The 26,873-nt window shown below is 42.6% G+C and overlaps 2 protein-coding genes across 2 annotated transcripts in view; both read right to left on the reverse strand.

The window, feature by feature from the left end:
- The window catches only part of LOC311615901 (endophilin-A3-like), a gene marked incomplete at its 3' end in the record, with an annotated part of 279,642 nt that overhangs the window by 131,606 nt on the left and 121,163 nt on the right, over positions 1-26,873 (reverse strand). The window lies entirely within an intron of this gene.
- Positions 680-18,404, reverse strand: LOC311615902 (zinc finger protein 416-like; the record flags this gene model as incomplete). Its single annotated transcript, XM_084907009.1, has 5 exons — positions 18,303-18,404; positions 5,280-5,403; positions 3,654-4,301; positions 3,150-3,344; positions 680-783 (listed from the first exon to the last, which is right to left on the reverse strand). Exons 1-5 carry the CDS (start codon positions 18,303-18,305, stop codon positions 680-682), a joined length of 1,074 nt encoding a protein of 357 aa, XP_084763135.1. The 5' UTR covers positions 18,306-18,404.

Here is a 26,873-nt window from a genome sequence, read left to right on the forward strand (position 1 = left end):
GATTTAGTTGTATTTTCAATCGGGCTCAGGATGAGATTCACTATAGTACTGCTTAATTGGCCACCATTTATTTATTTTTTACCACTTTCTGATCCTTGGTGTTCAAAGCAGCCAGAGTGATTTCCATACAGCTGCAAATGCACAAGGCATGCTCCCTGCAGGCTACAACCTGAAGTCTGCCAGCCCTTCACAGAACTCTTCAGTGAAGTGCCCACTGACCAACTCTAGTTTCACCTTCCCCCATACTGCTGTTACCAGTCACAGGAGGCTTTGTGGACTGTCCTTCATTATTTGTGGACTGTCCTCCACTAGATGCCAGTTCCCAAGGACAGAGGACTCTGCATTTACAACACATGAAACAGTTGGGCTTAACAGTATCCACAGCTTCAGTCTTTATATATGTCCATTATGCTCACCCATGGCTGCTGACCCTCCATCCAACCTGATCCAAGTTCTCATCCCTACAGCTTCCCTCAGCCTACCAACTCAAGGAACCTGGCCGATGAAGTGGCAGAAGAACGTTCACAGGAACCCAACCTCTCTGCCCCTCAACCACATTCCCTAGCAACGCACTATTCCCCATAATCCAAAAACTATCACGTCATTAAAGGTCTTCTATGCAAAGGAAAAACTTAGGGAGGGGATACACCAACCACATCTCAACATTCAGAACGTGGACTTATATTGAGACCCTTTCTTTCTGGAAATGCTTGTATTGCAGCTTGTTCTCACCACTCAAAATATACAGCACCATCTCCTGTAGCATGCACACTACCTCCAGGACTGTTTGGGTAAGGGGGAGAGGAGAGGAGTGCTTTATTTTTGATAAAATCAAACAGCAAAATAATCCCTAAAATGGAAAAGAGACTTAAACACCAGAGGGTCTCAGGGGTGAGTGGGTTGTTGGAGGCAGGACTTTCTAAGTGAACTGATTTTGGGGTCCAAAGCACCAAGGGGTTTCTCCTAGATACAGAATTGGGTTCATTTGCAGCAGGAAGGTGCCTAGGGGGGTGGAGAGATGCACTCTGGATGGAGATAGAAGAGCCCTGGCCAGCACATCTCAGACAGACACAGAATCCCAATTCCCCCTGTGCTTTGACTGGGCCTCCTCTCTTCCAAACCCTGGGAAGGACACAGTGTGCCCAGCTATAGTGGGAATGTCCCAGGCAAAGGCATGAAGGAGTGAGTAAAGTTAGGCTGTGCAGGCAGAGGCCTCATCTCAGGGCACCAGAGTGAATGTTTGCATTTTTTGATAATCTTCATCTGAGGATATTTTAAGAGAGAGAGAGAGAGAGAGAGAGAGAGAGAGAGAGAGAGAGAGAGAGAGAGGAATAAGAGAGATATTGAGAGAGACATCAATATGAGAGCGAGAGAAAAAAAACAGATGCCTCCTACATCCCCATATGTGCTGGGATCAAATATGCAAAACTAAAACCACAAAGTCAAGTAGTCTTTCTTTCAAGGCTTTGGGCAGCAATGCATTATAAGCCAATATTGCTCAAAGCGTAATTTTCTGTTATTATGCTGTCCCACCAAAAGCACAGAAAGGTTAGGATTCAAACAATATCTGTTAACTCCAAACAATAGCTGTTAACTCTATGATGATATATCATAATTGTGCTTGACAATCATACCTATAAGTGTAAAAAATAAAATAAAATAAATTAAGGTAATAGAGAAAAATATCTTTACTAAAAAATCATAAACCAAACAGAGCACAGTAAGCAATTTACAGGTTGGTGAATTAGAAATTAAAAGAATTCATAAAAGCATAATTCAATAAAAAAATCTCTTGAGCTACAAATGTATCAGATAGTAGTTCTGGGCATGTCCTTCAATTCTTACTTGTACTGGAAACACATGAGGACTATAGTACACTATATGTTTCATTAAAAAGTTTAAGACAAAAAAAAAAAAAAGGTCCCAGTCACCTTTAGTGTTAATTTAAGTGACTAAAATAGAATATTTCTGCACATTTAACACTCTTCTCCAGTGTGAACTTTTAGATGTTTAATATGACTAGATTTTTGGCTTAAGACCTTCCCAAATTCATTACCATTCATATGGCTTCTCTCTAGTGTGAACTCTCTGGTGTTTAATTAATGTTCTTCTTTGACTGTAGAACTTTCCACATTCATTACACTCATATGGCTTCTCTCCAGTGTGGACTTTCAAATGTCTAGTAAGGCCAGATTTTCGGATAAAAGACTTCCCACATTTAGTACAATCATATGGCTTCTCTCCAGTGTGGACTTTCCGATGCATTGTAAGGTTAGATTTTTGGCTAAAAGACTTCCCACATTCAGTACACTCAAATGGCTTCTCTCCAGTGTGCACTAACTGGTGTGTAATGAGTGCACTTCTGTAACTAAAGAACTTCCCACATTCAGTACACTCATATGGCTTCTCTCCGGTGTGAACTCTCTGGTGTTTAAAGAGTGAACTTCTATCCCTGAAGGACTTTCCACATTCATTACACTCATAGGGCTTCTCTCCAGTGTGGACATTCAGATGTCTAATAAGGTCAGATTTTCGGAAAAAAGATTTCCCACATTCAGTACACTCATATGGCTTCTCTCCACTGTGGACTTTACCATGTAAAGTAAGGTAGGATTTTTGGCTAAAAGATTTCCCACATTCAGTACACTCATATGGCTTCTCTCCGGTATGAACTCTCTGGTGTTTAATGAGTGCACTTCTATCGCTGAAGGACTTTCCACATTCATTACACTCATATGGCTTCTCTCCAGTGTGGACATTCAGATGTCTAATAAGGTCATATTTTCGGATAAAAGATTTCCCACATTCAGTACACTCAAATGGCTTTTCTCCATTGTGGACTTGCCGATGTATAATAAGGTGAGATTTTAGGCTAAAAAACTTCCCACATTCAGTACACTCATATGGCTTCTCTCCAGTGTGCACTAACTGTTGTTTAATGAGTGCACTTCCGTAACTAAAGAACTTCCCACATTCAGTATACTCATATGGCTTCTCTCCAATGTGAACTCTCTGGTGTGTAATAAGAATTGATTTTTGGCTAAAAGACTTCCCACATTCAGTACACTCATATGGCTTCTCTCCGGTGTGAATTCTGTGGTGTTTAAAGAGTGCACTTCTATCACTGAAGGACTTTCCACATTCATTACACTCATATGGCTTCTCCCCAGTGTGGACATTCAGATGTCTATTAAGGTCAGATTTTTGGATAAAAGACTTTGCACATTCAGTACAATCATATGGTTTCTCTCCAGTATGAACTATTTGGTGTTTAATGAGTTTACTTCTTCCACTGAAGGACTTCCCACATTTGGTACACTCGTATGGTTTTTCTCCAGTGTGGACTTTCGAATGTATAATAAGGTGAGATTTTTGGCTAAATGTCTTCCCACACTCAGTACACTCATATGGCTTCCCTCCATTGTGAACTCTTTGGTGTTTAAAGAGTGCACTTATATCACTGAAGGACTTCCCACATTTAGTACACTCATATTGTTTCTCTCCAGTGCGAATTCTCTGATTTTTAATAAGGTTACATTTTTGTATAAAAGACTTCCCACATTCAGTATGCTCATATGGCTTCTCTCCAGTGTGAAGTCTGAGGTGTACAGTGAGGTGAGCTCTTCGATGGAAAGAAACCCAACATTCACTACACTCATACAACTCTTTTCCAGGATGAACTCTCTTATGTCCAATGAGGTTAAAGAATCGTCCAAATACTTTCCTACATTTCTTACACTCATAAATCACTTCTCCAGAAAATTCACCTTGACATTGAACAACTTTCAGGATTTGACTTGCAGAATTTTCACAGTCACTCCACTGGTGATCACTTTTACAATCAGGAAATTTCTGTGAAACCTCACTATCACAGCATAGCTCCTCGATGTTGAGAGTGGCCTGGTGCTGGTGAAGCTCCAAGGTGTATTGCAAATCTTCTCCAACATCCCGGCGAGTTGAAGGCACCATCGATAAGTAGAAGCTGTACCTGCTCATATAGGATGCCCAGTCCATAGCTTGTTTCCAGGACTCATCTTCACATTCATTCCTCTGGTGCTGGTAAGGGTATGCACTGAAACATAAGTCTCCAACACATGTATCACTACAGAAGGCATTTTGCTCAAAGTATGTTGAATGTGAACCAGTTAGGTGAAAAATATGTTGTAACACAGAGAAACACTGCTTACACAGAGGGGTCCTCTGGGTGGCTGGAGCTGTCTTAGAAGCCCTGTCCTGTGACTCTCCTTGTATAGATACGCTATACTCAGAACAGAACTCCTCATCATCCTTATGCCAGCAACCTGAAAAGTGAGAAATGGTGAGAAAATGAATATTGACTGTGTGACAGGGGGAAGTCTCATTGTAAAAGTGTGTTACACATTACATGTTGGTTCCATGAAATTATCGATTATAAAAGATGTGCAGGAAGAATGAATAAGAGGGTCTTTAAAAAAAAAAAAAAAAGAAAAAAAAAAAAGGCTCTTGTGACTTTTTTGGGCTAATGAAGATCCCAAGACAAGGAGGCCTCAACAGAAGTATGATACAAACATGCAAAGCACCACATGGATTAGAATATGGATCTCCAGCTCATCCTTTAACTAACAGCATTCACCATGACTTATCTGTTGGGGAATGAGAGAGATGTGAAAGAGATTGGTCCCATCTTACTTCAGTAAATATCAATAAAGGAGTAGTAAGTTTTGAAAATTCTTTAGCACATATGTAAGTGCAACTCATAACACATGTGCAAGCCAATGTTGCAGAATACTGCAGAGGCACCAGTGCAGAGGAACAGGTGATGAAGTAGTGAGCAGTCAGCACTGGGCCTGAGCCACACAGCTTGCTATAGTATTCAGGGAAGAAAATATTACAGCATTTCAATGGGGCATTACAAGAACAGCCCATGGTTCATGTTGATAAAAACCATAACATGGCAGAAGGTGCCACAAAGAATCCTTACCTAGAGAAAGAGTGTTGAAGTTGAAGCCATGCATGTGGACACTGTTAGTTTCCCTTGAAGAGAAAGTGCAAACTGAGACCCATTAAGCTGACTGCAAGACGCCTGACTCCCTAACACTTAATGTACTTTTTGAGATAACAGGTCTTATAGATGATCTTGGAGTCCTTTGACTAGGCTGGCAGCCACAGCACATTTGACAGGACAGTGGGGGAAATTAGCAGAGGCAATGTTCTGGCTGTGGGAGAGAGAAAGCTATGCCTGAGGAATAAAGGAAGAGAGGTCATCACCTCAGGACACTGGGAAAAAACCAAGTTCTTACCTTCAGATGATACAAGTGCAAACACTTCCAGCATGACATTGCAGTACAGACGTCTCTGAGCCTCATCAAGGAGCCCCCATTCCTCCTGAGAGAAGGTAATAGCCACATCCTCAAAGTTCACAGCCTGTCATAATGGGGACAGTACAACTCATAATCACAGTCACTCCCAATATTATAAGTCTATCCTACTACCTACCCTCCAAATCCATCTGCTCTTTCCACACTTCACATTTGAGAAAATGTCAGGCCTTCATTCCTTGAAAGGAACTGTCTTCTTATATTCGTGCTGATATTTTTCTTCCAACAATTAAGGCAGTTGAGTAGATAGAAGATACCTGAGCTCGGGCTCAACCATGTATGCCACACTGCCTCTTATCGATAGATTGGGTATCAAAAGCATAGGTTAGTGAGGAATATTGGCCATAAAGACAGTGGGAGTGATTTGATACTATTTTCTCAGGAAATAGCATTGTAGTCCCTAAGATTACTCCTCTAAGACACTAAAAACATGGCATCACACGTCACTCTTTTGATCCCAATCCCAATTGGTGAGGCCATTGCTTTGTACTACCTGCTGCACATAGTTCCTTGAACAACACTCATCTCACACAGCTTCCTTCCCAGAGGCACCATTTCAAATATGCTGTGTTGTGGATAAATTTTTTCCTAATAACCATCTTTTCCAAAATTATAGTTCACCATCTCCAAAATCTAGTTCTCTCTTACCTTATTGTCACATCTAGTAACCACTGAAATAGAATCTTTCTTCAGTCACTCATGTCAGTGTCATGGCGCTGTGGCCATGAATTCACATTCCCTCTCTGAGTGCACATCACTCTTTCTACCACACCTCTCTAAAACCTGCACTTCCCCAGCCCCGGCCCCCATTAGGATCTCCTGGCCTTTTACTTATTAGTCAGCATGTCTGGTACAGAGGATGATTGCCATATTGAATCAGGATCAAGCACTGCCCAGACTATGATAGTCCACACTCATAGACACAGCTTTGATTCCTGCTATGTAGGCCTCTCTTCATGACTGTATATTTCTTTCAACCTCAACAACTATTAAGAACAACAATCAGATCTCAAATATCTATAGCCCACTTCCTCTTATGCTGCAATTGATGTTCATTCATTAGTCACAGCCAACAACTCTCACTTAACCTTCACTCAAGTCCCAGCCCAATGGCCCCCTGAACCATTCCCAGTGAGTCTCACAGATGACCACTCAAGTCTTCTAGCTAATCCACAACACTGACTGCAACTCCCCAAAGCCAGGGCACAACAAGAGTCACAAGAAAATCCTGGTGAAAGTTTAGAAAAGTTGATATGTACCAGACTTAGTATCATCTTGTTTAAATTACTCTTTGACGTCGAATAATCTCAGGTCCACTCATCTTTTAAAGGTTTTGGCCACTGTTAAACAATTATCTTTTACCCACATGACAATTTCTGTCCCTGTGCTGTGTTGTGACACCCACTTCTCACAAACAGTGGCCCCAGGAAGAAAGTTAGTCCTCAGGCTCACACTATGCCTTCTGAACTACTACTGTCATTTCCAACCTGACCATGATTCCCTGTATTAAAATGATATACTGTCCTAAATGATATATCTCATTTTGTTGAGCATAGACCCATGCACCGGTGTGAGGTCACATGCCTAGGTTGTGGGCTGGATCCATAGTAGATATTTGCAGGAGGCAACCACTACCTATTTTTTGCTCCTCCCTGTTGCTCTGTCTCTCTCACCCCCACCCCATTCTTTCTACGTCTAACATCAATAAAAATATATATATATGTATTTTTAAAAATATATATTTTATTGATTTTTCACAGAGAGAAGGGGACAGGGAAAGAGAGCTAGAAACATAAATGAGAGAGATACATCGACCAGCTTCCTCCTGCACACTCCTCACCGGGGATGTGCCCCCAACCAAAGTATACATGCCCTTGACCGGAATCGAACCTGGGACGTTTCAGTCTACAGGCCGACGCTCTATCCACTGAGCCAAACTGGTTTCGGCTATATATGTATTTTTATAGACATACCCTACAGGTTCCTGATTCAGCTCTCTTTACTCTTTGCACATTCTGGAACCTATGTGTGGAGGACCTCATACTGACTACACTGGTTGTCAGAAACAAGGTCCACACCATGAACCCCTACTTCTGGCCTTAGGATTCTCGGCTTAGTGTCTATTGAAAGTGCCCAGGTCCAAGGAATACAAGAGCAGCAATAGTCCCACAACCCTACAATCTCACGGGCCACAAGTGTGTGAGGTGCTGAAATAAGTTCCACAAACCCGTATACATAATCAATTCTACATTTACAGGATTTTGTGAAAAGATTATGGTCTGTTGAGAGCCTGGCAACCACCAGGCTCTATGTGTTCAGGGTGCTCAGTGCCCTTGCCCAGCCCAGAGGTTAGGTGAACTCTAGGTGCCTGTATGATCTCAGTCCTCAGTGCTCACTCTTACAGTTCCCTTAACATTTACAGGACTGTTCCTTCCTGTCCACAGCTGCTGTCCTCTGTCTTCTAGTCTATTCTTCCACTGAGCAATGTTAGGAAAAGCTAGAACCCTACTTCATAAAATGTCCTTTTTTTCCCCAACCATCTATGGTCCCAGTGTTCTGAGAGTGAAAGCAAAACTCCTCATGCAAAACCACACCTCATCTCAATGTTGCCTTTACACGCAGAACAGGCCAGGGTTTCCCAATCCTCCCTGCTCTGTGTCACCATCACGTCCTTACAAAGTGGCACTGCGACTTCCACCAGCTTCCCCATCAGCCATCAGGAGGGACTCACCATCCTTAGTGTTAGACCTGAGAGGCCTGCTCCCCAGGCTGGAGGGTTCCGTGGGGTTAGGCTGCTGAAACGTTGTGAGCAGAGAGGAACTGGAAAGCATGGAGATGCCAACCTGGAGCTGTTGGTGTCCCGGTGCCTCAGAAACACCCTGCACCACAGGAAGCTGACCCCAGGCCTCCTCCTACTCCTGACTAGTGCCCTAAAGCCTGAGAATGCATGAAAAAAAAACCTAAAATGTAAAAATCGCAACCTGGAGGAGGAAGGCAGAAGTCTGGCCCTAACTGGATGAGCACATCATAATTCCCTTTGGCTCCACCCATACTTGTGCAGTTCTTTCTGGGTAATGTAGTTTTCTAAACAGCCGAGCCTAGCTATTGTAGAAACCCAACCAATGAATTAGGTGAATACAAGTGTTGTGGCAAAGTGAGTGATGGCTGGGGAGGGAGAAGATGCATCCATAGGCTTGGCTAACTGCCAAAGACGAACAGATCTCCTAAGAGAAGAGGGTAGTAGGACTGAAAGAGATCCACCAAGGATATACACACAGGGGGAAATTGAAGACATTAGTGATAGTATCAATGATGTAAACTACACGTTTACTTTTCTTAAATAATGAAATCCAGCTGGTGTGTCTCAATGGTTGTACATTAACCTATGAACCAGGCAGTCCTGGTTCTTTCCCTGTTCAGGGCATAACATGGGTTGCAGGCTCAATTCCCAGAGTAGGGGTAGAGTTGTGCAGGAGGCAGCTAATCAATGATTCTCTCTCATCATTCATGTTTTTAGCTCCTCTCCCTTTCCCTTCCACTCTGTAAAATCAATGAAAAAATGTAATACTGTACATACATGCATAACCCATGGACATAGACAATAATCTGGTGAGAGCCTAGAAGAAGCGGCAGTAGGGTAGAGGGGGAAAAGGAGGGAGTGGTATTGGGGAAACTGGGAAGATCTGTAATAGAGTCAACAACTACAACAAAAGAATAGTGTGCACTGTCAGTGTGGCTCAGTGTTGGTGCATGTACATAGGAGCCAAATTATCATTGGTTCCATATCAGGTCAAGGCACATGCCCAGGTTGGCAGCTCCATTCTTGGAGGGAGAATGCAGGCGGCAGCGGGACAATGATTCTTTCTCATCATTGATGTTTCTCCCTCTCTCTTTCTCTCTAAAAATTCAATAAAATATTTTAAAAATGAATAGTGTTAAGATTGATTTGATTCAACAAGATCAAAGTGAGTGTGGGCCATCACATTTTCTCCCAAGGGTTGTAAGCAAAATCATGTCATGACCTGTCTTGAGGATGTCCCAGGCATAGCCAGCCTAAAGCAGGTGTGCTTCAGCTTTGCCTAAGGTATGTGAGTTCTTGACTTCATACAGAAAAGATTTCACAACACGAGTTCAGAAGATTTTGAGGGTATACTGGGATGATGAAAGAAATTAGATTTCTTAGATGCTGAATTATCTGCCTATAGTTTAAATCATTAACTCATTTTAAAAATTGGCAAAATTTTCAGACCAGACTTTTCAATCAAAGAGATAAAGGCAGTGTAAAAAAAATGCATAAAGAAATGCTCACCATAAAAATGTGTTAGGGGGCCGAAACTGGTTCGGCTCAGTGGATAGAGCTTTCGACCTGGAGACTGAAAGGTCCCAGGTTTGATTCCAGTCAAGGGTATGTACCTTGGTTACGGGCACATTCACAGCAGGGGGTGTGCAGAAGGCAGCTGATTGAGGTTTCTAACTCTCTCTTCCTCTCTGTAAAATATCAATAAAATGTATTTTTTTTTAAATGTCTTAGGGGAATGGATTTAAAACAACACTATATTTTCAGCCCTGCAATTTAAAAATTTTAAATACTGCATGAGCTCACAGGGATAAAGAAAAAGTAAAATTTTCATCATTGTGGGTACCAGGAAAGGCAAAGGGAATAACCATTTCAGTTCACAGTTCTGCGTATCTTAAAAAGTAAAACCCTCATCTATACTACAACAGTTAGATAAGTAAAACACATATTTTATAAAGAACTGAACCTAATATTCCCTGAAAATTTATTTATAATATCCCAAACCAGGAAATAACAAAAACCAGTCAGATCAAAAGATAAAGTGGTTATTGACAGAACAAAATACTACTCAACAATAAAGAATAATAACCTTTTCACATAAGAATTAGTGTTCAGCCGAAACCGGTTTGGCTCAGTACATAAACCATTGGCCTGTGGACTGAAAGGTCCTAGGTTCGATTGTGGTCAAGAGCATGTACCTTGGTTGCAGACACATCCCCAGTAGGGAGGTGTGCAAGAGGCAGCTGACTGATGATTCTCTCTCATCGATGTTTTTAATCTCTATCACTCTCTGTTGCTCTCTGTAAAAAATATATATGTGTGTGTGTGTGTGTGTGTGTGTGTGTGTATATATATATATATATATATATATATATATACACATACACATATGTATATATATGTATATGTATATGTATAAGAATTAGTGTTCAATCGTAAAATAACTGTGTACCATGAAAGAGTTCAATATTTGTTAAGGCTTACACAAATTATAGTGTTTAATATTATGATAAATAGAAATAATCTTTTCAAGAAAGAAAAATGAGTGATTTTATTAAGAGCTGGAAGGCAGAAAGAAGGGCAGGAGGTAAATTTAGGGTGTACTAAAGTAGCTTTAGAGTTTTTGGTATGAAATTAATACAATATTTAGTAAATAATAACAGAAATTTATTTTCTTTCCTGGCCATTGCACTTCAGTTGGTTGGGCAGCATTCCTTGCCCTGAAAGCTCACTGGTTTCAGTCCAAGTCAGAGAACACGCCGACCTGGATGCCCTGTGTCATGCAGACTTTCTTTCAATTCTTTGGTTAGCAAATGCAAAAGAAGCCAATATTGGACAAAGACAGATTTTCTGCCATTATTATGTGCCTTCCAGAGCACAGAAATTTAGGCATATCACAAATGCTGAGTCATATTAATGTAATCTCTTAAAGGAAACTTTAAGAATTAAGGTGCTGCCCTGCTCAGGGGGCTCAGTGAACTGGAACATCCTCTTTTAAAGCACCCGCCAAAAAGAGGTGGCTTGTTTGATTCATGCTAAGTGCACTTAACTACCTAGTATGTAAATTAATTTTTTTTTCACCAAGCAAAGAGGAGGCAATTGATCCATGTTTCCTTTTTCTATCAATGCTTCTTTTTTATTTCTTTTCTCTCTCTCTCTCTCTGTCTCTGTCTCTGTCTCTTTCTCTCTCTCCTCCCTCCCTCAAATTAACAAACAATTTCCTGGGACAGAATTTAAAAGAACAAGCTGTTTATGTTTCAATACATAAGTACATATGTTTAAATCTAAAACTACCGTGTTTCCCCGAAAATAAGACATGCTCCGAAAATAAGACCTACTTACAGGTTTCCTTCTGAGTGTAATATAAGGCATCCCCTGAAAATAAGACTCCCCCTAGGATAAACATGAGAGATTTGGTCGACTGATTCTGAAAGAAACAGAGTCACAAGAAATTCACCAGGAAATTCAGGAATTGGATTGTTATGATGATGTTCCAGAAGATGATGACTTGATCGTCACTGAATAAATGAGTAAATTCTTGATACTATAGGATTCACAGTTTGTCTGGTTTGTGTTGACAACTACCATACTACCATACCGAATACAGGTAATAAATTTCCTTTATTTTCATTTAACAATAAAAGTGTGTTCTTCTTCATGGAAAAATAAGACATCGCCTGAAAATAAGACCTAGTGCATCTTTGGGAGCAAAAATTAATATAACACTGTCTTATTTTCAGGGAAATAGGGTATATATCTAGAACAGTTGTCAGAACCATCTAAATTCAGTGGAAGTATGTCTCCTTTCATGTTAGAGGCAAAAAGAATCAATATCATGGACTTCTGAAAAGAAAAACAAACAAACAAACAAAAAACACACACACACATTATTAATGTCATAGTCATGATCCCCACCTTGTTTTTATTTAAGCCCTTAAATCTGTTGGTTGCTGATTAAAGTCATCTCTTTATTTCTTTTAACTTAGGTTAGTCTTTGAGTGATAAAAATTAACTTTCCCATGAGAGATGCTGTTTCTGAGGGATTCCATTATAACTTTAGACATTAGAGTGAGCAGGGTGCAAGGTGAACTAGAAACTGTGCCTTCCCCAGTGAAAACCATGTTTTAATGCCTATAAATATGGCCAGTGACACAGGAGGCATGAGTCAGCCAACTTGCAGTCTTTCTTAAAGCAGAGACGCCTCTGAGGGTCACATGGAGGCTGGTGCTGGGATTTAAAAGATGATTTCCTGAGACAGCTTTTTGTAAATGTCTAAGGCTCCTCAGGATCTCACATAGTATTTTATCTATTGCACAACCTGCCCCATTACTGTGTCCTCTAGCCAATATTTTGAAATTCTTTGGAAGCTGACCATCATCACTGTTTCCTTATAAAATTTGTCATTTTCCTCTGGAGAACTATCCTCGTGGTGAGTAAACTGAAGCACCTTCCAGATGCACCTTTACTCATAAATAAGCAAACATGGTTAAGCCCCTGGATTCTTTATGTGCATTCAGGACTGTGAATTCCCCTCTGGCAATGATTTTTCAGAAGGGGCTACCCATTAGCTTTTCTGAAGGCAAACTGTGAGGCCTCCTGAGGAGAAGGTCAAGTCCTGCCTCAGCGCCCACAATGACAGCCAGGACCCTCTTTCTAATTTCTGTTGTCCCAAGCAGCCACAGTGACCTCCCTTCACCTCCCAAATGGGAGAATAGGGGGGAAATCTGCTAGCAGGCTTTCCAACTGGACTCTACCTTGCCTGCTCAGATTTTCTCAGGGAGGCCCCCACTAACCACCACTGGCTTAACCTTAGGCCTGAGCTCCAGTCACCTCTCATGGCTATGCTGTTGTCTGTGGGCTGTCCTCCACTGGACCACCAGCTCCTAAGGAAAGGGGCCTCTATATCTCTGGAGTCTGGAACAGTTGGGGTCAACAGTCTCCATGCCCCTGGTACTTACAGGTCTCACCTCTGCACGCAATTGGCTGCTACCTCTACATCCAGTCTGATTCAAATTCTCATCCCTAGAGCCTTCCCTCAGCCCACCCACTCAAGGACCGTGCCCCTCTCCAACCCTGTCCCAGACCCCCACCTCTCTGCTCCTTCACTCACACACCCCAGCAGCACACTATACTCAGAGTTCAGGGTCCATCAACTCACTTGAGTAGCATGTCTCATCTTTAGTGGAAACATTCCAGGCACAGCCAGAAAAGAGTGTAGAGGGGTGGGCAGTGCAGGCAATAGACCAGTCTCAGTGCAGCAGGGGGATGCTTATCCAGGAAGGAAAGATCAGGGACACTTTCTCTCTTTGGAATGATAAATATCTAGAACATCCTTTAGTGGCCAAACTTGAAGATACTTGTAACCCAGCAGGGGACCACCTGGCTCAGCAGCTTGCAGCCCCACCTGCCAGACAGACAGGGAATCAGCCTCTGCAGAGACAGCTCTCTCACCCTCTGGGCAGAGCAATGGCTGGAGCACTTCATTACAGTGGACTAGGCTGGCCCTGCCTAGGTCACAGTTTTCTTGGAGCACATGCTGACTCCCAGGTCATGACCCCCAGGGACTCCTGCAGCAGAGCTTGCTTCATTTCCCACTCACCAAGGCCCCAAAGAACAGAGCAGCCACCAACCTGGACTATGACTAGGGAGGTGCCTCAGAACCACACACATGGCTCAGCACCAATTCTTTCTGGCAGATTCCCTGGACCCTGTCCTGCTCACAGCCTTGATACCTGAGAGGAATCGGTACACTTCATCCCCCTGAATCTGAAAGAGGTCATTGTCCACATCCAGCTGGAAGGTGCAGGGACCACGAGGGCCTGTCCTAGAGGATAATTTTATGGTGGTTTCATCATATAGATCACATTGTTGCCATCATCCCCTGGGGGTGAGTGTGCAGCTCAGCCCTGGTTCCCCACCTGCTACACTAACAGCAATGGCAGCTCCCATACTCTTCTCTGGGTCATTGCCTGCTCTGCCCTCATGGGAACCCCGGCTGCTGGTCACCACGGGCCTTGGGCTGTGCTGGTGTTCACAAGTATGTAGACTAATTGGGTGATTAAAACATATATTTTAGAGAGTAAAAAAAAAAAAAAAAAAAGATATAGCCGAAACCGGTTTGGCTCAGTGGTAGAACGTTGGTCTGCGGACTGAAAGGTCCCAGGTTCGATTCCAGTCAAGGGCATGTACCTTGGTTGCGGGCACATCCTCAGTAGGGGGTGTGCAAGGGGCAACTGGTCAATGTTTCTCTCTCATCGACGTTTCTAGCTCTCTATCTCTCTCCCTTCCTCTCTGTAAAAAATCAATAAAATATATTTAAAAAAAAGAGATCATATATATATATATATATATATATATATATATAGAGAGAGAGAGAGAGAGAGAGAGAGAGAGAGAGAGAACACCATTATTTTTATACATTTCTGTTTGGTTCTTGACCAGGGATGGAACTTGTAATCTTGACATTATTGAGATGCATTTTTTGACCCACTGCATCGTCAAACCTATGTGGAATTTTAAGTAAAATTATCCAATAATGTACCTGAGAATAGATACGAAAAACAAAAACAACAACAACAAAAAATCATGATGATAGAGAGTATTGTAAGGCTGGAATAGGGTTCATAGAGTTAAATTTTTATCTTTGTCACATTGAATAAATTTCAGGTAGACTGCATTTTTGCATCAGTTATTTTTTTATGACAAAAAAAAAACCACCGATAAGAGCCTGAGGAACTTAGTTTCAGTGACACAAGCATGCAGGGAAACACCAAAAGAGCATGTTTCCTTCTTTCTTTTTTTGAATGTACATTTTAAATTAATTCTACTTAAATCAAATTTTTAAAAATATTTAAACTTGATGTTTCCCAATAATTTTACTCTTATTAAGAAAGTTCTTGGACATATTTAATATTGGTATGTCAGCATATTTGAAATGAAATATAATGATGTGTTACTAAAATATCTTATCTCGTCCATGTTTAATTCCATTATTTGGCAGTTTGAACCTCACAATGATGAGAGTATTTACACCAGGGATATTAACAAAGATTACCAATGTAGACTTCACTAATGCATTACTGAAGGCTTGGATTTAAATAGGAATATCGGAGAATGTTAACAATGCATTGCCCTTTTGGTAGCTTACATTTTCAGAACCAACAGTTGGCCTTAGTATCCCAATCACTGACTGATCATTGCAAAAAAAAAAAAACACAAAAAAAAAACCCTGTCACACTAGAAAATTACAAGACTCATAATTTGCATGCATTGTCTTCAATTGATCTCTTTTAAGATATTATTTCAGGTTCTATGATACTCAGAATGCTCACTGCGGTGAAAATTATTGTTTCAATTATTCCTGAAGATCACAAATAATAAGATTTATAAACATAATGTTTAAATTGATTTTTAAAGGGACTGAAAGAGAAAAACACTAATTGGCTGTCTTGGCAAGGACCCACACTGAGGACCCAGCTGACATGCCCCCTCCTGTGTGCCCTCACTGGATTGGAACTGGAAACATTTCTGCGCATGGGAGCATGTTCAACCAATTGAACCACCCCCAGAGGCCCATTTCTTGCTTTCCATATGAAAATATCACACTATGAAGAGAAAAACAGGTGTTTGTGACAAGTTCCTCCGTCAGGGACTTGAGCCATCTGGTGCAGGAATTTGAAAGAACCCCTGGGTGACTACAGGTGGTTGATGGTTTATTACAAACAGAGCAGCCCAAACCTGGCTGGTCAGTGGCAGCATATTTACACACTCAAACAAAAGAGGTCTCATACTAATTAGTGGTGCTCAAGCTAAATGAACACAAACAGGATGTATAAGTGTGCTCTTATGCATTATATATAGTGTTACTGCTGAGGGATTGTGCCCTCACATAAAAAGGGCATAAGGGGCCTTTGCCATTATAATTCTTTTGTGTCCTTTTCGGTATGCGTGGGCATGGCAAGTTGGCCTTGAACCTTCCGTTTACTCTGCACAGGGCCCCTATAGCAGACTATCTATGCTATATAATAAAGAAGAAATGTGCAAACTGACTATTCCACAAAGATGGTGGTGCCCACAGAGGAGGCAGGGGTTTCAATAACAAAAATGGCAGCACCCACAGTGGAGGCCAAGTTCCTGTAATGAGCCTTAAGGAGTAATCAGCAGGGACCTGAGATTGGTCCCCACTAACCCCATGGGACTTGACTGGGGACCTCAGGCTGCATCAGCTCCTTGGTGCCAGGCTGGTGGACCTTAGGCTTTGCCCCCCACCCAGCAGGTCTAGTTGGGGGACCTCAGACCACACCCTGTACCCAATGGGGATTGACGGGGGACCTCAGGCTGCACCCTGCTGCCATGGCACTGGGCCAGGGTACCTGAGCCCATGCCTCCCACATAGCGGGGCTTGACAGGGGACCTCAGAGCACAACTCCCACCCTGACATCAGGCTGGGATCTTAGGCCGTGCCCCCACCCAGCAGGGCTTGATGAGGGACCTCAGGATGCAGCCCCCTTGCCTTGGCAGCAGGCCAAAGGACCTGAGGCCAAGCTGCCTACCTGGTGGCGCTTGGCAGGGGACCTCAGGACATACTCCTCCCACTACAACTGATAAGGTCAGAGAATGTTTGTTTCAGCAATTCAGGAATGCATGGAAACACAAAAGCATATGCTTAAAAACATATGCTTTAAATCAAATATACTTATATCAAACTTTAAGAAAGTTTTAAAACTGAACAGTTCCCAATAATTTTATTTTATTATGAGAGTTCTTGAGAATATTTGTACCTACTATATCAGCATATTTAAATAAAATATAATGATGTGCTAGTGATATATCTTAACATGTTTATGTTCAGTGCCATCATTTTAGTAGTTTGTAAATGACAATGATGAGAGTATTTACACCAGGAAGTGTAACAAATATTATAAATATAGACTTCACTTAATGTATTATTTAATGCTTAAACTTCAAAAAAGGGTACTGGAGAATGTAAACAATGCAGATTAAATATATAAGTATATGCTACAAAAAATATATATATTTATCTTTAAATACCTGCAGAGTTCAGAATCAGCTAACTCTTCACTCCAAGACTTGGCACATTCTAGAACCTATGCCCTGTAGGACTCATTACCCTGGTTACCAAAAGCAAGGTCCACTTCATGTAGCCCTAGTACTGGCCTTAGGATCCTGGACTTAGTGTCAGCTAAAAGTCCCCAGGTCCAAGGGCTACAAGAGCGGCTCACAGTCCCGAGACTCTACCATCTCAGAGGCCACAGGTGTGTGAGACCTGAAATAAGCTCCACAAACCTAATCAATTCTGCATTTGCAGGAATTCATGGAATGAAAATGGTCTGTTAAGAGCCTGGAAAACACCTCCAGGTTCTATGGGCTCAGGCTGCTCAGTGCCCTTGCCCAGCCCAGAGGCCAGGTGCCCTCCTGGTGCCTGTATGATCTCAGGGCTCAGTCCTCAGTGCTCACTCTTCCAGTTCCCTTATCATTTACAGGACTTCTACTTCCTGTCCACAGCTGTTGTCCTCTGTCTCCTAGTCTGTTCTTCCTCTGAGCAATGTCAGGAAAAGTTAGAACCCTCCATCAGAAAATGTCCCTCTTCAAAAAAAAAAAACAAACAAAAAAAATATACATACACATATATACATATATATACACATATATACATATATATACATATACATACATACACACACACACACACACATATATATATATATAATATATATATTAATGATTTTACACAGACAGGAATTGAGAGAGATGAGAGTTTGAAACATCAAAAGAGAAACATTGATCAGCTGCATCCTGCAAGCGCCACTACTGGGGATGTGCCTACAACCACAGTACATGCCCTTGACCAAAATTGAACCCAAGACCTTTCAGTCCGCAAGTCGACGCTCTATCCACTGAGCCAAACAGGTTTCGGCAATATCCCTCTTTTTTTCACAACCATCTGTGGCCCCAGCGTTTGAAAATGAAAGTAAAACTCCTCATCACGTTGTTGCCTTAGTTTACACCCACTATGGGCCTGGGTTCCTGAATCCTCCCAGCTCAGTCCCACCATCGCCTCCTTACAAGGTGGCACTGCCGCCTTCCACCCTCTTCCCATCACCCATGTGTCACCAGGAGGGACTCACCATCCTGAGCGCTGAGACCTGGGCGGCAGAACCTGAGAGGCCCGCTCCCCAGGCTGGAGGGTTCCGGGGGTCAGGCTGCGGGGACGCTGTGAGCAGAGAGGTGTCGGGAGGCACGGAACGCCAATCTCGGGCTGTTGGGGCTCCAGGCGCCTCAGACATGCCCTGCACCGCAAGAGCCTTGGGTCCTAAGCCTCCTCTGCCTCCTACTTCTCAGGACCAGTGTGCTGAAGCTGTGAGTCACTGAAGAACCTGTTGTTTAAAATGTCCACCAAGAGGACGAAGGCGGAAATCCCGCCCTAACGGGAAGCACTGGAACAAAAGTGCCCTTTAGCTCCACCTACGTTGCCGCAATGCTTTCTAGGTAATGTAGTTTTCTCAAAAGCCAAGGAGAGCTAGCATCCCAGCCAATTAAGTAGGTGAATAAAGGTGATGTGGTTCAGCAAGTGACCCTGGGGAAGGACAAGATGGGGCCAGAGGCCTGGTTCACTGTAACAGATTGGCAGATCTCCCAGGACTGAGAACTGGGAGAGATCCCCTATAGAATATATGCACAGGCAAAAAATGGGACACATCTGTAATACTATCCATGTTAAAAAATATTCTTTTATTTCATTTTAGCCCAAATCAGTTTGGCTTAGTGGAAAGAATTTGGGCTAAGGATTCAAGGGTCGCAGGTTGGATTCTCATCAAGGGCATGTATTTTGGTTGTGGGCACATACAAATAGGGAGTGTGCAGGAGGCAGCTGATTGATGTTTCTAACTCTCTTTCCCACTCTCTTCCACTCTGTAAAATATCAACAAAATGTTTATTTTTAAAAATACATTTTTACCTTAAATAATACAGCGCACCTGGTATGTCTCAATGGTTGAGCACTGACATATGATCCTTGAGGCCCTGGTTATATTCCTTGTCAGGGAACAAACTTGCTTTGTAGGTTTAATTCTCAGTTGGGTGAGGGTAGGGATACACAGCAGGCAGCTAATCAGTGATTCTCTCTCATCATTAATGTATTTATCTCTCCTCTCCCTTCCTCTCTCTGAAATCAATAAAAAATATTTTAAAAGTATATACATATATGCATAGTCCATGCACAAAGCCAAAATGTCTGAGTGTCTAGAAACGGTGAAGGCAGGGTAGAGGAAGGCAAAGGGAGATGAGGATGGGAAAATTGGGTCTGTGTGTAATAGAGCCAACAATAAAAAACATAGCTTGCCCATGTGGCATGGCTCAGTGGTTGGGCATAGACCCATGAGCCAAGGTATCTCTAGTTTGATTCCAGGTCAGGGCACATTCCTAGGTTGGGGAGCTCCATCCCTGTAGGGGGTATGCAGGAGACAGCTGAGCAATGATTCTCTTTCATTACTGATGTTTATCCATCTCCCCCTCTCTCTAAAATATTAACAAAAGAATAACATTAAAATTGATTTGACTAAATTTTAAAGCTATCCTCTTGTTTTTGGCCCCAGCTTTGCTCCCACTTCAAGAGATATATAGTTCATTAACACAGGCACCTTTGGGGATTTTGTTGGATAACCCCTGGTGCCTCTTTGCTTTTCTCTCTTTGGCTTAGGGTTCACTTCAGGGGCAATGTCCGCAGGCTGCTAAGGCACTGAACACATTCATCCTCCTTCCAGACTTTTATTTGTTGAGGTTGTCCCTTTCACTTTATTCTTCCTCATTCATACTGTGGTTGGCAGAATAATGGCCACCAAATGTTGCCTGCAGTGCCATCTGCCTCCTGAGAAGCCAGGTGTGTTCTGAGGGTGGGGTCTTCCCAGAAACAGCTGGGGGCTGGTAGGACTGATGGAAGTGGGGGTGTGGCATGGAGGTGGTGCCAGCTGTTCTGTGAATGGGACCAAGTGGAGCCTGCAGGCCAAGCTGAAGCAGTACCTGTGGGCCATCAGGAGAACTCACAGCCAACCAGGCCACATGGGGAATAGAGGTCGCCCTCCAATAGGCCCTGCCTCTACCAATCCAGTCCCTGCTGCAACAAGTCCTCTGCCACCTAAAACTGCTGCACATTTAGGGAGGGGAAGCAGTCTCTGTGCCCAAGGCCGAGTTCCAGGAGGCCAGCAACACTGGTCCTTTGGTGCCTGTGCTGTCCTATTGAGATAGACCCTGCAGGACTACTAGGGCGAGGAAGAGGGACCAAGATGTCTGCCTTCAGCTGCTTGCCAGTCACTGCTGCGACTGGTTCATCAACACCAGCTCCCTCAGTTCTCTAACATAGTGGTCGGACATCCGATCTTTGTGGCTGTTATGGACCCTAGGTTTTATTTATTTATTATTTAAATATATTTTATTGATTTTCCAAAGGGAGGAAAGAAGAGGGATAGAGAGCTAGAAACAGAGATGAGAGAGAAACATCGACCAGCTGCCTCCTGCACACCCCCTTCCGGGGATGTGCCTGCAACCAATGTACATGTTCTTGACCGGAATCGAACCTGGGACCTTTCAGTCCACAGACCAACGCTCTATCCACTGAGCCAAACTGGTTTCGGAAGTTATGGACCCTAGGTTTTTATATATTAGGATAAAAAAATAATTCTGTGTTTTGCATAATCACAACTATAAGCATACTTTTACCCCACCATGGGTATGGGTAACAGAGAAGTTTCTTGCACAAGTAATGTTTCTGAGCTTTATTCCTATGTTCAACCTCACCAAATAGTCCACATTAGAAAAGTGCTTTTTGTTGCATGCCAATTATACATACACCTTACAATGTGGTTCCAAGTAAAACCATACATATCCCTCTGTTGTTAGAAAATAGAAATGGCACCTCTATATAGACATGACCATATCTCTCCTCATGATCTGAGAGAATCACTGTTGCCTCTGTGGCAACAAATATTGTCCTGAAGTAAAGACTACTGCCATCAGAATGATCAGGAATGCTGAATTGTCCCAAAACACAAAACCTGGGTCTAATTATGCGAGGATACTTCTTCCAGTTTTGATTTCCTGTTTGTTGTGATAACCTTGAGGTGAGCACCATAGAGGGGCCCAGGGAATCCCCAAAACCATGAGATTCTTTTCACAAACAATCACTTCAGCTACAAAAAGAACAAACAAGCCTCAGGACTGGGTCATTTGTGGGTAATGGTCAGAAGAGACATTTTTCATTCAATATACTGCTGTCTCTTCTACTCACTAGGAAAACAGTGTTTGTCCCAATATTACTTGCACTTCACAGTGTTACAACAAATGAAACCAGCCTGTGAAATTTCACACATCATGGCTCAGGGCTTCTTTGCAGTATGTAAGACATACTCTGAACAGAGAATATAATTCATATTGTTCACAGAAGCACAACAAAGGACTCTTCTTATGGGTGATCATTGACCTCACTAATAATACATGCAGCAGATTAATAAATTAGAATCAAAAAGTCATGCAGATTTTCATTAAAGTTCTAGGTCAGCAATACAAAATAAACCAATATTGGCCAAAGAGTGATTTGACATTTTGTCTTTCAACTATAATAAAGGCATTTAAGTAGATGAAATATATCTGAGCGCTGGACGTCCTTGTATGCCGCACTGACATTTTTCAACAGAGTGGGTGTCAAAGCCATAGGATATCTATGGGGCTGAGCTAAATGTATTTTTATCTCTCTATGGCCAAAGAGAAATGCTGGCCATAAAGGTAGTGTGAGTGATTTGATACTGGTCTTGTCAGGCAATACCCTCAGATTTTTTCTCAAAGACACCAAATACATGGCATCATACTTCACCCCCTTGACCCCAATTGCAAGGTGCTGAGGCCATAGCTTTGCACTACCTGTAACAGAGTTTTTTGAACAACACTTCTCTCACACAGCTTCATTCCCAGAGGCATAACTGCAAAGGTAATACAAATTTGCTATGGTGAGGACAAATTGTTTTCTAATCACCTTTCCCCCAAAAATTATAGTTCACCATTTCCATAATCTCTTACCTCTTATTCTTCTCCTTTACCCATGCTTTTGGAGATTTTGAAGCCTGGGTAACACTAATGTATGCTATCTCACTTATGTTAACCACTGTGTCATCCCCAACAACAAAAGGCAGGTGGTTAGTTAAATGGCACCTAAGCTCTGTAACTCAATGTAGTGCCAAAACACCCCTTTTATAGGCAATTACCCTAAAATTCACCTTATTGGATCATTCAGACACCACCAGAAATGGACTTCTCTCTTATGTCAGTATCAGGGTGCCATGGCTATCAATTCACATTCCCTCTTCAAGTGAACATCACTCTTTACCACATCTGGCTCACACCTGCACTCCCTCAGTCCCAGCCCTCATAGTCCTCTCCTTGGCCTACGAGTTATTACTTGGCATGTGTTGTTGTTCATAGAATGCTCTCCACATCTCTCATTTAACCACCACTCAAGTCCCAGCCCCGATGTCCCCCCTGCACCATGCCCAGTGAGTCTCACAGATGGCTACTCAAGCCTCTAAGCTAATCCACAACACTGACTGCACCTTCTCACAACCAGGCTACACCAAGGGTTATGAAAAATCCTGGTAAGTGTTTAGAGAAGTTAATATCTACCAGCCCTGGTCACATCTGTTTGAATAATTATTTAGCCTCCAGTTAATCTCAGGTCCACTCATTTTAAAAGGCCTTGACCAAAAAAAAAAAAAAAGCCTTGACCACTGCAAAATGATTACCTCTCCCCAAACTCTACATGACAACTTATATCCCTCTTCTGTGTTGTGACACCCACCTCCCACAAACAGTGGGCCCAGCAGAAAAGCCAGTTCTCAGGCTCACATTGTCCCTTCTGAGCTACTACTACCATTACCATCCTGACCATGATTTGCTATATTAAAGTGATTTACAGAACTGGCTGACGTGTATCAGTTGGTTGAATAGAGACCCATGCAATGGTGAGGTCACACGCCCAACCCATGAACCAAGGTATCTCTGGTTTGATTCCAGGACAGGGCACATAACCAGGTTTGGGGCTCCATCCCTCTAGGTGGCACACATGAGGTAGCAGATCAAGGGTTCTCTCTTATCATTTATGTTTCTCCATCTCCCTCTCTCTAAAAAAAAAATCAATAAAAAATAGTGTTAAGATTGAATTGAGTCAACAACACCAAGGTAAATGAGGGCATCACGTTTTCTTCCAAGTCCTCTAGGCAAAATCATGCCTTGGTCTGTCTTTATAGAAGATGTCCCAGGCATAGCTGTATTTGGGAACAAGAAGTAGCCTACAGTAGGTCTGCCTCAGTTTGGTCTGTGTTTCATTCATTACTTCCTGTTGGAAAAGATTTTGAGGGAACATTAATTAAACCTGGGTATAATGAAAAAATTGTAGGCCTTAAGATAGAACAAGCAACAGCAGAGAGATTAGGCGTGGCTCCTTTAGTTCTGTGAAGGAAAAGAGCCACATGCTAACCTGACAAGCTCAAGGCAGGCTTGCATGGCAGCCTTGCAAACTCAGAGACCTAAAATAACCACAAAAGATGGTTTGAAAATTAAATATCTAACTACAAACAGGTAATAATGGGTAGTCATGTCCTAGACCGATATTTCACCTGAAGAAGATCAACTTAGATCTTCTTTACTGAGCCCATTTGCCTTCCAGCCTCTGAGATAACAAATTATATGAGATGTCCAGGTAACTTGTAACTTCCCTTTTTCTGGAGCACCTGAGGTACAACCAAATGGGGTTGGCACCAGGACAGATGCCTCAAATTCCTTTGTTATCATGTTAATTGTTCCAGCACTCACCTAAGTACACATCCATCATTTTACTTTTTATCCAATCCTAGTGGTTCCCAACCGCTTTGTTTTCTTCCGCTTTCCTTAGTCCATCACTAATGAATTTTGTGTTACCCACCTATGACCCTCCTTTGATTGCAATGTATAAATAGAAATGTAACCTGCCATTCTTCGAAGCATTATCTCAGTCCATTGAGGTTCTGCTTCCCGGCATATGTCCACAGTTTGGCTCAAATAAACTCACAAAAATTCTTTATAGCTTTCAATGTTTTTTTGTTCGTTTTTTTCGTTAACAGCTCTCTAGAAACTTTGTGGGAAATAAATGAGCCACAGGGAGGCTGCTGTTAGCTCACTGGGCATTCAGAGAAAATGTCTTGAGTGCAGATACAGGGGGGTAGCGCAGGATGAACTGCCACTGCTCATTGCTATTCTGGTTACAGGTCCAATCTTAGGAGAGAATTGCTGGTGTGGGTCAGTAGTTTACTGTTAACTCATGATCCTGCAGGCCAGTGATCGAATCCTGGTCAGGATACATGTTCAGGTAGATTAAACTTAAAAGTGTGTTCACAAGTGCTGTCTCGTCTTCTAGTGTGTTCTTCTTCTGAGCAATGTTAGGAAAAGTTAAAATCCTGCCTCAAAAAATGTCCCTGCTTTTTTACACAACCATCTATGGCCCTACCGTCCTGTGAGTGAAAGTAGAACTCCTCATGCAAAACCACATCTCATTTTTTTGTTGCCTTTACACCCAAAACAGGCCCGGGTTTTTCAATCCTCCCTGCTCAGTCCCACCATCGCCTCCTCACAAGGTGGCACTGCCACCTTCCACCCTCTTCCCCATCACCCATGTGTCACCTGGAGGGACTCACCATCCTGAGCTCGGACTGGGGCGGCAGAACCTGAGAAGCCTGCTTGCTCCCCAGGCTGGGGGATTCACTAGGGTCAGGCTGCCGGGAGGCTGTGAGCAGAGAGGAACCAGGAGGCACCGGGATGCCAATCTCGGGCTGTTGTGGCTCCAGGCGCCTCAGACACACCCTGCACAGCAAGGGTCTTGAGTCCTAGGCCTCCTCTGCCTCCTTCTTCTCACGACCAGTGTGCTGAAGCTGTGAGTCCCTGAAGAACCTGGAGTTCAAAATGTCTGCCAGAAGGAAGGGGAAAGTCCAGCCCTAAGGGGATGTGCAGACAGCAAAATGCCCTTTAGTTCCGCCTATGTGACATGAGTGCAGAGCCTTCTGGGTAATGTAGTTTTCTCAACCGCCTATGGAATATGGGCATTCCTGCCAATGACTTAGGTGAACAATGGTGTTGTGGCCCAGCAAGTGACACCTAGGGAAGGAGAAGATGAGATCAGAGGCCTGGCTAACTGGAGCAGATTAACAGATCTCTGAGGGGAAGATGGGAGGAATGCAAGAGATCCACCAAAGTATATATACAGAGGTTAGTACTGAGACATCCATAATACTATGAACAATAAAAATATATCTATTTTCTTAAATTTTAAAATAATATACCCCTAGCTGGTGTAGCTCAGTGGTTGAGCCTCAACCTATGAATCAGAACGTCCTGTTTCTTTTTTTATTCTTAATATTAATTTGTAAATTATTTATTATTTAAAGTATTACATATAACTCCTTCCCCCCCCCCCCGCACCCCACTGAACTCTTTTCAGCAACCCAAAGCCTCTGCACATGCCCTCCACCCCTCCCTTGTAGCATATGGGTCCATTGACAATGCTTATATGAATTGGTTGATCCCTTACCCTTCTAACTCTCTTGAATTCCCTGTGTAGTTTGACAATCTGTTCGATCCTTCTATGTCTCTGAATTTGTTTTTGTTCACCAATTTATACTATTCTTTTTTTAAAAAAAATATATTTTATTGATTTTGTACAGAGAGGAAGGGAGAGAGATAAAAAGCTAGAAACATTGATGAGAGAGAGTCATCGATCAGCTGCTTCTTGCACACCCCCTACTGGGGATATGCCCGCAACCAAGGTACATGCCCTTGACCAGAATCGAACCCGGGTCCCTTCATTCCCCAAGCCGACGCTCTATCCATTGAGCCAAACCGGTCTCGGATATGCTATTCTTTATATTCCACAAATTATGAGGTTATGTGATACTGGTTCTTTCCTGGTCAGGACACATACATGGTTTGCAGGATCAATTTCCAGTGTAGTTGTGGAGTCATGCACGAGGCAACTCAGCAGCAAATCTCTCTCATCATTTATGTTTTCTCTCTCTCTCTCTCTCTCTCTCTCTCTCTCTCTGTCTCTCTCCCTTCCACTCCCTAAAATCAACAAAAACGCCAAAACCGTTTTTGGCTCAGTGGAAAGACTGAAAGGTCCCAGGTTCAATTCTGGTCAAGGGCATGCACATTGATTGCTGGCACATCCCCGGTGGGGGTGTGCAGGAGGCAGCTGGTTGATGTTTCCCTTTTATTGGTGTTTCTACCTTTCTATCCCTCTCCCATCCTCTCTGTAAAAAAAAATTTAAAAAGTAAAAAATAAAAAAAATCAATAAAATATATTTAAAAAAATAAAATCAACAAAAATATTTTAAACCAAGTATATACATATAGGCATAGGCCATGGACTAGAAGCAGCGGGGGCCTAGAAACAGTGGGAGCAGGGTAGGGTGATCAAATGTAGGAAATTGGGAACATTATAATAGTCACCAAGAAAAAATAATGCTGTGCACAGCCAGTGGTGCTCAGTGGCTGGGTGTGTATTCATCAACCAACATATCATTGGTTTGATTCCAGATAAAGGCACATACCCACTTTGGGGGCTCCATCTCTGCAGGGGGAATGCTGGAGGCAGCTGGTCAATGATTCTCTGTCATCAATGTTTCTTC

Source organism: Pipistrellus hanaki (assembly GCF_964339955.1).
Source record: "Pipistrellus hanaki genome assembly, contig: scaffold_36, whole genome shotgun sequence".
Taxonomy (NCBI): Eukaryota; Metazoa; Chordata; class Mammalia; order Chiroptera; family Vespertilionidae; genus Pipistrellus; species Pipistrellus hanaki.